Genomic DNA, 10,910 nt, shown 5'->3' with positions numbered 1-10,910 from the left:
TCCAAGGGGAGATAATTATATATCAGTGATTTAAACTATCCTACCTGGGAATAACTTACTTTTTTTAAAAGGAGCCCTCCTCACCTTGTGAATAAATAGGAACGACATTATTTAAATTCCACTTGGAGTTTTTCGTCAGTTCATAATAAAGTTACATGTAAAATCTACATTTCAGTTGGCTTCATGTCCTAGGCACTTCTATTTTAAATGTTCTCTAAAGGATACCCAGCCATATAGTTTGGTGAGTAAAACCAATACTATAGACTCAACACTTGGAAGCAAATCTTTTCTCCTGAGCTCATAATTTAAGAATCATTGCAGTTGCCTAAAGAGTTTTAAAGAAGTGTATACAGGATGTGGCAAATGAACCTTTGATACTACCTACTTATTTCCAATTTATTCTTATGTCAATTTGCAGTTGATTTTTTTCTAGGCTTTCAGGAGAGTTAATATAAGAACCAGTAGAAACCCAGATGGACAAGCTGTTCATAGTATCCATTGATTGGAGATCATCATCACTGAGATTTATAGTTAAAATTAATCACAATATCCCTCATAAATCAAAGGCCAAATCTACTGCTAACTCTCCATGCTGGCACTCTGTGGCATAATAATGCTGTAGGTGGGGAGATTTAAGATCAATGAGATATTATTCTCATGCCTTAAGAGATATTATTCTCATGCCTCCATTTATCAATACAGCTATCAATGGAGCTAAGAGGCAGGCACTGAGATAAGCACAGTACATATCACCTTTAAGTATTACAACATCCTTGCTTTGTAGGAGTTATCTCCACTTTACAGATGAAAAAACTGAGGTCCAGGGAGGTTAAGTGACTTGTCATTGCCTTGCATATCTTGCCTAAGGCATGTTGAGATGCATATCTTAGTCTGTCTGGCTCTCAGTTTCCTGCAATTATCGTTCATCCCCCCTTGGTGCTTCTTGACTTGGTGAAGAAAATAATCAGACATGGGAAAGGCTAAAAGAGATATACCCAAATTGGGAGCACAAAAGGTAACTCACTCTGCATTGAGATCCTAGGAAGCGCCATAGAGGAGCTGACATTTGATTTGGCAAACAAAACAAAACAAAACATGGTAGGAGTGTGCTAGATAGAAGGAAGGCAATCAAGATGGGCACAATAATAGGAGGTGGAAAGTTCCAGAGGCATGAAATAGCATGGCAGGCGTGGGGGGAAGTGGCAGGAGATGAGAATGAAACTCAGGTTAGAGTCGTATACACTGTGTGAAGGGCATTTGAATGTTATTAGCAAGGCTACAATATGATCAGAAGAGTGACTTAGAAAGGGCAGTCTGCAAATGAAAGTGGAGGAGAGATATTGGAACACAAGTGGCTGGGTGCGATGCTTTCTTTGAGAGATGTGGAGAAACTGATCAAAGAGAGCAGATGAAAAAGGTGAGGATGGGTGGACTAAACAGTACTTGGTGAGTGAATTTAAAAGTGAAGAAGAGGGCAGAGTAGAGAAAAATCAGAGTTAACATTTATGGAGTCCATCCTGTGTACTAGGTGCCGTTCTCAGCCTAATACAAGCTACCTCATTGAAACCACTTAACAAATCTGTGAGAGCAGTACTTTTATTATTCCCATTCTACAGATGTAAAAAAGGATGCATAGAAAATTCAGCAACAGCTGGCAAATTGGAGAAAATGTGAACACAGGCAGTTTGACTGCATAGCCTTTGATTTTTACTATTGTATCATACAGCTCCCTGGATGAGTCTGAGGTTTTTGTCAACAAAGACAGGGACTGGGAAAAGATGAAAAGGTAGAGAGAGCTATTGAGATCATTTTTACACATTTTGAGCTTGAATTTCCTTTAGGATACCCAGGTGGGAGTATCTTGTTAAAGAATTGGAAAGAGAGAGAAAAGGGAACTAAAGATAAAGAAGGTATTGATACCAAAGGACCACGTAAGCTTGCTCTGTGTAAGGATATAAACAAAAGCAGCACAGTGACAAGAATGAACTCTGTAAAGTCTACTGTCCCCTTGAAAATAAATACAAACATAGAACCTTCAAACAACATGAATCCCATAAACTCCAGTAGTATTTATTTCCAATTTTACCTTTTGTGACTTTCTGTTCTAGCGTGACAAAGATTTATTTCGATCATTGCCTCATCGAACTGTGAATTTTTCTCAGTCTCTGGCAGATTATCTGAGAAAAGATGAAATTAGAAGCCCTGGGCTTCTCCAGAAAGTTATCATTACTGATGTTCACAAATTTATCAAAACTGGACCTTTAAAGATTCACATTTTAAATTTATTGTGAATAAATGTTTTTGACAGGGGAGAATACTGTACAAATTAGAAGCAAAATAGTTTCTTCCAATCTTGTCTCCTCCTCCTTCTGGCCCCCTTCCCCTGCATCAGTTCCCTCTTGCTGCAAACTGCCTTTACCCTCTGTTGTGCTGAAAGAATCCTAGATGACAACAGAGCAGCCGGACTGAGTGAAAGCAGAATATATGGCACACACTCTAGCAGTTTAACTGAGAGAGACACGGTAATACTATTTCACTGTTTGCGTTGTGGGTGGGGAGGTGGGGGGCCGGGGTTGGAGTAGAGGACACGTGCTCAATGTAGGCACTGGTTAGCCAGCATTGTTCTTCAACTTCCCAATGGCAGGAAGAATCTCCCTCATAACCATCCAGTAGAAGGACAGAGTAATTCAAGGCATGACTGCTTAAATGCTCTTTTTTAAAAAAAACATGCTTTCCGTCTAAGGTGCATCCTGCATAGGAGACATACATCTGTGGAATGGGCAAGGCAGACCAGGGGGCTTGAGGAGGGGACTTTTTTACATGGTCCAAAATCTCCTGTGTCAAAGCATCTCACCAAGAAAACTGAGCAGTGTCAAGGGCAGAATTTACAGAGCAATTCAAAGGTTCCTGGTGATTCTACCGTAATTTATAAAATTATTTACATTTCTCTTTTTGGTCATGGCAAGGTCCATTGGCACAAACAGCACAGCCACAAAGTATTCTTTTTGATTTTAATAACTCATCTTATATATATTTATATATCTGCTTATTTTCATTTCCTCAGCAAAAGGGGAAATAAAAATATTGATCTATAAAATAAGCTGATGATAACACAATGCCAAAAATAGCTTAAGTGCAAGGGGTGAAGCTTGAAAGCAAGCTAAACTGCAATGACATACTGATTTAACATTTTAAATACAAGACTTGCAATAAAATAATTATTGAGATATGTTTCTCATTTTTAGTTTACTTTTTAAAAGCTACTCTATATACACATATCCAGTTGTAACACTTGACAGTAGCATTATGGGGCATGATACAACTTTGGTACACATTGCAGATATGAATGGGCAATGTCTGTAAATGATATGTCTTCCCCAGTTAGAACTCTGTACAGCCAGGTGACCAGCCACCTGATCCTATATAATATTCCCACCAGAACCCCCAGAGTCTTCCCCAGAGCCACTGGAGACAGTGGGAGAAATCAGCCTCACTGGATCCATATCGTGTTTCCTCTCTCGGTTCTCCTGGGTTCCACTGTCAGCTCCCCAAATGTGGAAAAAAACTGCTCCATTTCTTTCTGAAGCATGTCATTTCTCTTCTCTGCATCTTCTTTTGCTCGCTCGGCATTTCGCATTTTGATTTCTATCATTGTGAACTTTTTCCTTTCTTGATCCAGTTCATCGTGGAGGCTCATCATTTCTGTTTCCAAAGACATGTTTCGCTGTTCTAAGCTACAAAGGGTGGGGGAAGGAATAAGACATAAAGCAATTTTATTAATTTGAAATTCAAAAGGGCTAAAAAATATTTCCTAAACTGTCTCTGCAATGTTTAGGAAATTAGATTGAGCCTTTCAAATCAATGAAGCAAGGTCCATGGATTAAAAGGTGTATATATATTCTTTTTTTTACTGATTCCTAACATGATTTACTATCATTTTGTTGAGACCCCCAGACCTCTCTTGAATGCACTTCATTGTCATTTGATAGTGAATTAATGAATTTTGGCAAAAAGAAGTCAGAGACCAATGTCATGGAGCACAGAATGGCAGAAGTAGGAGGCAACCTAAACCACAAAGCTTCCTGAATCATTACGTAAATCTGGCTTTACTAAAAGAAAGGGGGAGGGAGTCTGATAAAGTTGGAAGAAAAAAAGGACAATTATTTTTGCTTTCTATCAAAGGAAAAAGAATGATAGTGAAAATGTCTTTGTTAGAAAGGTTAAGTCAACTGCTAAGAATGGGCTTCTCTTGGACATATAGAGTCCCATCATATAAAAGTGGTATTAACAGCAGTCACCGTATAGTAAGTAACAAGAGAGGTAGAGATTACATGTATTGAATAAGTAATTCATCTGACATTCTGTGACAGTGGAGTCCACCTAAGTAGCCTACTATCTAAAATTCTCACTGCCTTCCAAGTTAATATATCTTAAGATCTCTAGAGTTATATTTTTATAGGTTGATAGCTACATTCTTTTGGATAACTGTATAATTTTAGATAATTTCCTATAAACAGAGTTTTCCCAATAATCACTAAGTTCCAAAACATAATTTATTATTGCTGTTGTTCAAGGAGGAATAGTAAGCACTTGATTATTAGATGATGTGTTTTGGTAATGGCTGACATTTTAATTTCTCCTATTCTGAGCTAAAGTCCCAGGAGTATGTTTGAATTTGACATACTATTGAAATATGAAAGGCTAATGCACAGGTAGCTCTCAGAAATCTGATTATTTTAATAATTTTCAAATTAAAATCTCAATTATTTTTCTGTTTTGAAATAATGAGTCCCATATGTTGATATTTCATCCAGATAATCATAAGAACACTTAAAGATGAATCTGCTCTCCCTTTGTAAGAAACTAGAATTTTTTAAAAAGTCACATTCTATAATCAGTTTAGAAGGCCATTTTGACCACATGATCACATTTTTTACATAAAAACTTGGTAGTGTGCTGGTTGTTACCCAGAATTATTTTACGATACATTCTCTTTTCTTTCTAAAGCTATTTATTTTAGAACTAAAAAAGCTGGAAGAAACTCAAGCTTAAATACCAAGGAAGACACCTTTTAAAAATATACTAATGCATTTTACATAACAGGCACTCATATGAAACTTCCAAGAATCTAGACTAGGTTGAAAACAGAAGAAACCCCTCCCACTGTAAGCACAGATCAATGCTGGAAAAATATATAAGAAAAATATTTTTTAAATACATAGCAAGGTTAAAAGAAATAAAAGAGCATCTTGAGGTTATCAGAACCAAGGAAGAAACTCAAATTTAGAACAGTAAATGGAAGCACATGAGGGGTATTGTTCCTGGATAGAAGCCCTGGAAGCTGTGACTAGGTTTTTATTTTGCTCATGGGGAGGAGGAGATCTCCAGTATAAAAGAGGCAGAAGGCTGAAAGTGATTCAACTGAGAGCTTGGAACATCAATTTTCTTTATGACAAAGAGAATACAAAAACTCTACTCATGGGCTGAGTGGTGACAGAATTAATCAGAAGAGAAAATAAATAAATGAGAAAACAGCTCTGAGGAAAAATTACCCAGAATTCCTCACGTAATGAAAAAAGATGAAAATGTAATATAAGAAAGAGAAGCTAACAGAGATGGAGAATGGATTAAGAAGGGCCAACATACTTTAATAAGGGTTGGAGAGACAGAAAATTGAGAAAATGGGGAGATGAAATAAACAAAAATGGTGATGGATAAAAATACTCCAGAATTGAAAAAAATATGTCTTCAAATAATGAAACATAAAGTTCGAAAGTTAATGGAAATATATAGCAGAACGTTATTAATCAAAATAAAAATTATATAGCAATATTAATATGAGAAGAAATATTTTTGGGCAAAAAGCATTATTACCATTACTTTATGATAAAAGGATCAATTCATCAGGGAGATATAAACAATTCTGAACTTTTATTCATCTAGCTGTATAGTTTCAAGTTATTCAATATAAAATATAACAAAATTATAAAGATAGATAAATCCACAAAAATTAGGAAATTTTAAGATAACTTTCTTAGAAATTATAGCTCTATCTGATGAAAATTAGGAGAAATGTAGAAGATTTGAACAGCTTGATTAACAGATTTGATCTATTGGTCATATATACAATCCCAAACCAATAATAAGTTAATAAATACTTCTTACAAGACCAAATAATTGATATCATACAAATGAATTTTTCTGACCACAATATGATAAAGGGAGAAGGTGAGGGGGGAGGGAATAACATCAAACTCACATGTTTAAAAACTAAAAATATTACATATCAATGATAGATAAAGTATAGTATCTATTTCTCTATCATCTTTCTATCTCTCTAGGGATGTATGTATGTATGTGTGTATATATGTACGTATCTATTATCTATCTGTCTCTATCTATCTATCTATCTATCATCTATCATCTATCTATCCTTAATACTTGTAGGGTAGAGTTAAAAAGGAATTGCAAGACAAATGTATAATTCTAAACAGGAATGATCAAGAATTAACTAGAACAGTTACTTCTTATATTTCTGTGGCTTGGTCATGTGGCAGCTCCTTTGCCCTACTTTATCATGGACCTCTCCCTTTGCCTGTCACATGGGTAAAAATGCTACAGTGAAAGAGGCCAATGAATGACATTCTGTTGGAAGCTTCTATTATTTTATCAATGTCTCTAAAATGCACCATAGACTCAGAACATAAATGTAGCACCAATGTTCTCATAAATGAACCTGTACATCTGCAACCATTCAGAATAATGTATTCCTATCCTAAGGTAAGTTTCAAGTGTTATCTCTTGCTTCTCAGTGCTAAGTGCTAATTTATCATCATGCCTTGGCAGCAATTCAGAGATTTGGTAGCCAGTGGTTCCAAAAACTACATTCAGAATGAAGAGTAGCCTTATAAGATGATGACTCCATTTTTCTTCTTATTTAAACCTCCTGTCACTTAGCATTATATAGGAAAATTCAAACCAAGTTTCTGTTTCCAAGAAAGTAATTTTTTCAATCTAACATATGAGAAGTATTTTTTTAATATTTACTTTACCATAGCTCTTAAAAATACATCTTTTTGCTTGATAATTGATAAATGGATGGGAAACATTAAAATACATTAAGGTCAACTTTATATATAAAAATGAAACCACGTGGGGTTTGGAGCCATGGAAGCATTTGAAGCAGGACAAAGACTGAGGTTCACAAACTATGAGGACCCTAAACAAGAAGGGGTCTACTAAGGCACAGTCTGGGACTGGGACTGAGGCCACTAGAGGGGCTACTTCAGGCTAAACTGAGCCTCAGGCCTTCTCTTGAGAGTGCAGTGTCTTTCCCTTATACTACACTGAAAGGAGAACATAAAAACAATCAGTTTTGTAATTCTGTGACCTTGGTGAAATCACGGGGTGTGCTGATGTTCAGGTTTCCAGCACAAGGTTGTATTTGTGAATCCTGGGCTCCATTCTCTGTATTCCTGCCTTTCAAGATGATGGAGCATCTGGCAGTCAGGGGTACTGTCAACACAGGATGCTCAGCCAATAGCCCATGTCTTGCCCAGGTTGCTTCTCTGAAGTTGCTAAGCCATCGCCACCTTGGTCAACTTATGAGAAGACGTCAACTGCTATCAATTAGGTTTCAGCACAACTGCTTCCTTATAATTCATATGTTTTGCTCCCCACTTAGGCTACAATTTCCATTGTCCATATGAATACACTTCATGCCATCACTTTTCTCAGAAACCTCCCTGGATTCCAATCCCAGAGTAAAAGCCAAAGACTTAAGATGATCCTGAAAGCTCTAAGGTACCTCTCTGAGCTCCTCACTTATTCCATCTCACGGCATTTCCACTCCTCCCAGGCATCTGCGTAGCTGCCTCTTTAACCTCCTATAAGGCCCTACACTTAGAATTACCCCTCACCAACACTTCTTACCCCTCTTCCCTGCTTTAGTCTTCTACTTAGCATGAGATCTATTTTACTTATTTATCTGTCTCCTCCAGTGGAATGGAAGCATGCTCCATGAGGGCTGAGTTTTTGTCTGTTTTATCCACTGCTGAATCCTTGGGGTCTGGGTCTGAGCTTGGGAGAGAACAGACACTCTCCCAGCATTCAGCAAAGGAAAAAATGAACAATAAAGATCTGTTTATTTCTCCAACTTCTCTTTATCCTCATTTCATCCTCTTCCTATGAGAACAGACTCCTTGTTCTGCATTCATCCCCTTCCGCTCCTCTCCCCAGCCCTCGAACACAAATCCACACATTTATTGACAAGAGATAGTATTACTGAACAACTGCTCTGTGCCAGGGACAATGTGCAATGATTTCTTACATGCTTTTGTGGTAGATACTGCTAGAATTTAAAATGTTCACATTAGGGAGCTGAGATTCACAGAGATGAAGTGAGCTTTCCCAAAGTCCCACAGCTTACAAATGGTGAAGCTACCCAGTCTCTGACTTTGGAGTCAGCATATTTACCCTCTGGGTGAGCCTGTCTCATATTAGGAGGCTATCACACCCTCTCTGGCAGTTTGGGGCTCCAGATTTTCCTCACCTCTTTATCCTGGACTCATACTCTATCTTCTGTTTGGTCATTTCCTGCTTCAGGCTGGACACTAAACTATGCAGTGCACTGTGATTGCTGGTGTGGCCAACAAAGGTCTCACTGTTGTCGCTGCTGCTGGTGGCACGACTACTTCGACCACCCACACTCCTCCGGTCACTTTTGTTTTCATAGTCCCCGGGGTGGGAAAGGTCGTCCTGTGGGGGCCCATCCAAAACGGGGTCCTCAAAGTTCCCACCGTAAAAGTCTTGTTCCGGGCAGGTGGTGGTGGAGGAGCGGCAGGAGTTGGAGTTCTCAGGGAGGGAGATTTCACAGGAGGAAGTGGACCAGGTAGCACTGTCGATGCTCTGCTTGTCGTCAAGGCTCATCACGGAGAACTGTTGGTGGACGTTGTCATAGGTGGAGAGTCTGTTGTGCTGGCCCGACTCTCCAGCTTGCTCTTTCTGCTTGTTATCCCTCAGGGTCACGTAGCCATTGGGCAGCCAGCTCATGCTGCGACCATTCACGGGGTTCCCGAGGGTATCTGTGTTCAAAATGCCCATCCGCACCGTTCCGTTCTGTACACTGTGGGTGCCCATTTTGGTACCAGACCCCTTCAGGGAAGAGGTCCTTCTGGCCTGTAAGCTCCCATTGGGAGTGGTTTGGGCTTTCTCAAGTCCTTCTGCATTACTGCTGCTGAAGGACCCATTGGTGACTATCCCACTGCCCTTATTGAAGGCGGGATTCTTTTTGACCATGAGAGGGGGGCTCCTAGAGACATCCAGTTTGTGAACGCTATTCCTTGGGCTGTTGGTTTTGCTGCCTGATAGAGCTGTGGGGGATCCGTTATCCATGTTGCTTCTCTGGGGAGACTCAGACTTGTCCCAAGAGCACCGTCTTCCAGGACTGTCCTTGGTATTATTGTTCTCCGTGTTTTGTAGCTGACCCATGGTGGCTTTCTTCTGAAGGTCATTGTTGTTGTTGCTCACTCCATCCTGGGGCTTGCTTTGCAACTCTGCATCTTTGGGGAAGAGGCGATCGTGTTTGCTAATCATCATTGACATCAACTGTTGGACCACCACAGTGCCTGGAATTGCACAGAAAACAAAATAGTATGAGTGAAACAGTTTTATTTCTTATTTTGAATGTGACTCTTAAAGAGTTATTAAAGAGTTCAGGTGAACATTCAGGATTATTATTAGCAGTGCCAAACTATATTCTTAATGATGATAATAGCAATATTATCTATAGCAATATTAACTGCTAAAATTTCTTGAGCATTTAACATGAACTATACCAAGCACTTTACTTTTGTTAGTGTAGTTGGATTTAAAAAAAAAATCTATGAATAGATACTGTTCTATCTATCACTGTCTTATGAAAGTTAAATAACTTGATCAGCATCCCAAAGCTATTAAGGAGAAAATGCAGGGCTTGAACCCAGAATTAATTAGTTCCAAAGACCAGCCTCTTCATTGTCACACATTTCTTGGAAGTTTGACATTTAATTAGGAAAAACCTTTCTTTGAGGAAGTCACTGTTATCTCTCATCAGACAATTGCCTCAAACTATCAAGACATTTGTAGTGGCATCTCAAAGTGGAACCCTATAAAATCTCTAGTGGATATATGGTCTGTCTTTATAATATAGCAAGACAATGAAGTTCCATACAACTTTTGCTCAGCATTCAAAACCTTCAGGGCATTTTAAGTGACATTAGCCAAAATGGTATAATAAAGACCTACAAGAATCCTCTCCTCCATAAAAGCAACTGACAAAAATATTCTGAATCATCATTTGCAGAACTTTGGAAATTAAAGGCTTGTTGTAATCTGGAGAGTGTTTATTAAAAAAAAAATCATTGAATCTTGGTACAGAACAGCAAGCACTGTGGTATTTTAACTCATCCTATTCCTATCCTCCTCTCTGCAGTGGCCTTGAAAACCAACAGCCCACAATCACAGTGGGAACCAGCAGTCTGGCAGCCACTGGAATGGGAAAAGCAGGGATGGAAATCCTTCAAAGTCCCATTCCCAAAGAATTGTCATTATTTTACTTGTTTGGTGGTTCCCTGGAAGACGCCACTCAAGAGGCTTGTCTTCATTTTATCTAAATAAGAATTTGACCAGGGTGAGCAACACTTTCTCAAGGCCATTTGTCAAAAACAATTAGGGGCTCTTTCATTTAAAATCATGTTTGCCTAAAGCAAGTGGATAACTGTTGAAGACAAACAATAGGCTAAACAAAAAGCTTAGAAGGAAAATCTGAGGAAAGAGACTTCCAAAGGAGGTGTTGAAAAGCTCTGCTTTATTCCTGAGAATTTAGAAGATTACATGCATGCTTAGGGTTCTGTGCATGCCTAGGGCTATAT

At 38.5% G+C, this 10,910-nt stretch overlaps 1 protein-coding gene across 3 annotated transcripts in view; it reads right to left on the bottom strand.

Annotated features, from left to right (window-relative positions):
• Positions 1-934: 934 nt before the first annotated feature.
• ARHGAP24 (Rho GTPase activating protein 24) overlaps positions 935-10,910 on the bottom strand; it is a 422,684-nt gene continuing 412,708 nt past the window's right edge. For all 3 annotated transcript variants that reach the window (XM_030846995.3, XM_030846996.3, XM_030846999.3), the window contains 2 exons: positions 8,552-9,626; positions 935-3,734 (listed from right to left, as the gene is read on the bottom strand). In XM_030846995.3, the coding sequence (XP_030702855.1) occupies positions 3,491-3,734; positions 8,552-9,626 (1,319 nt within the window). In that variant the 3' untranslated portion in view covers positions 935-3,490. The remainder of the gene's footprint in view (positions 3,735-8,551; positions 9,627-10,910) is intronic.

The sequence above is a fragment of the Globicephala melas genome, chromosome 5 (assembly GCF_963455315.2).
Source record: "Globicephala melas chromosome 5, mGloMel1.2, whole genome shotgun sequence".
NCBI classification, from domain to species: domain Eukaryota; kingdom Metazoa; phylum Chordata; class Mammalia; order Artiodactyla; family Delphinidae; genus Globicephala; species Globicephala melas.
Note: the sequence above shows the minus strand (reverse complement) of the source record. Positions and strands in the feature narration are given on the sequence as shown.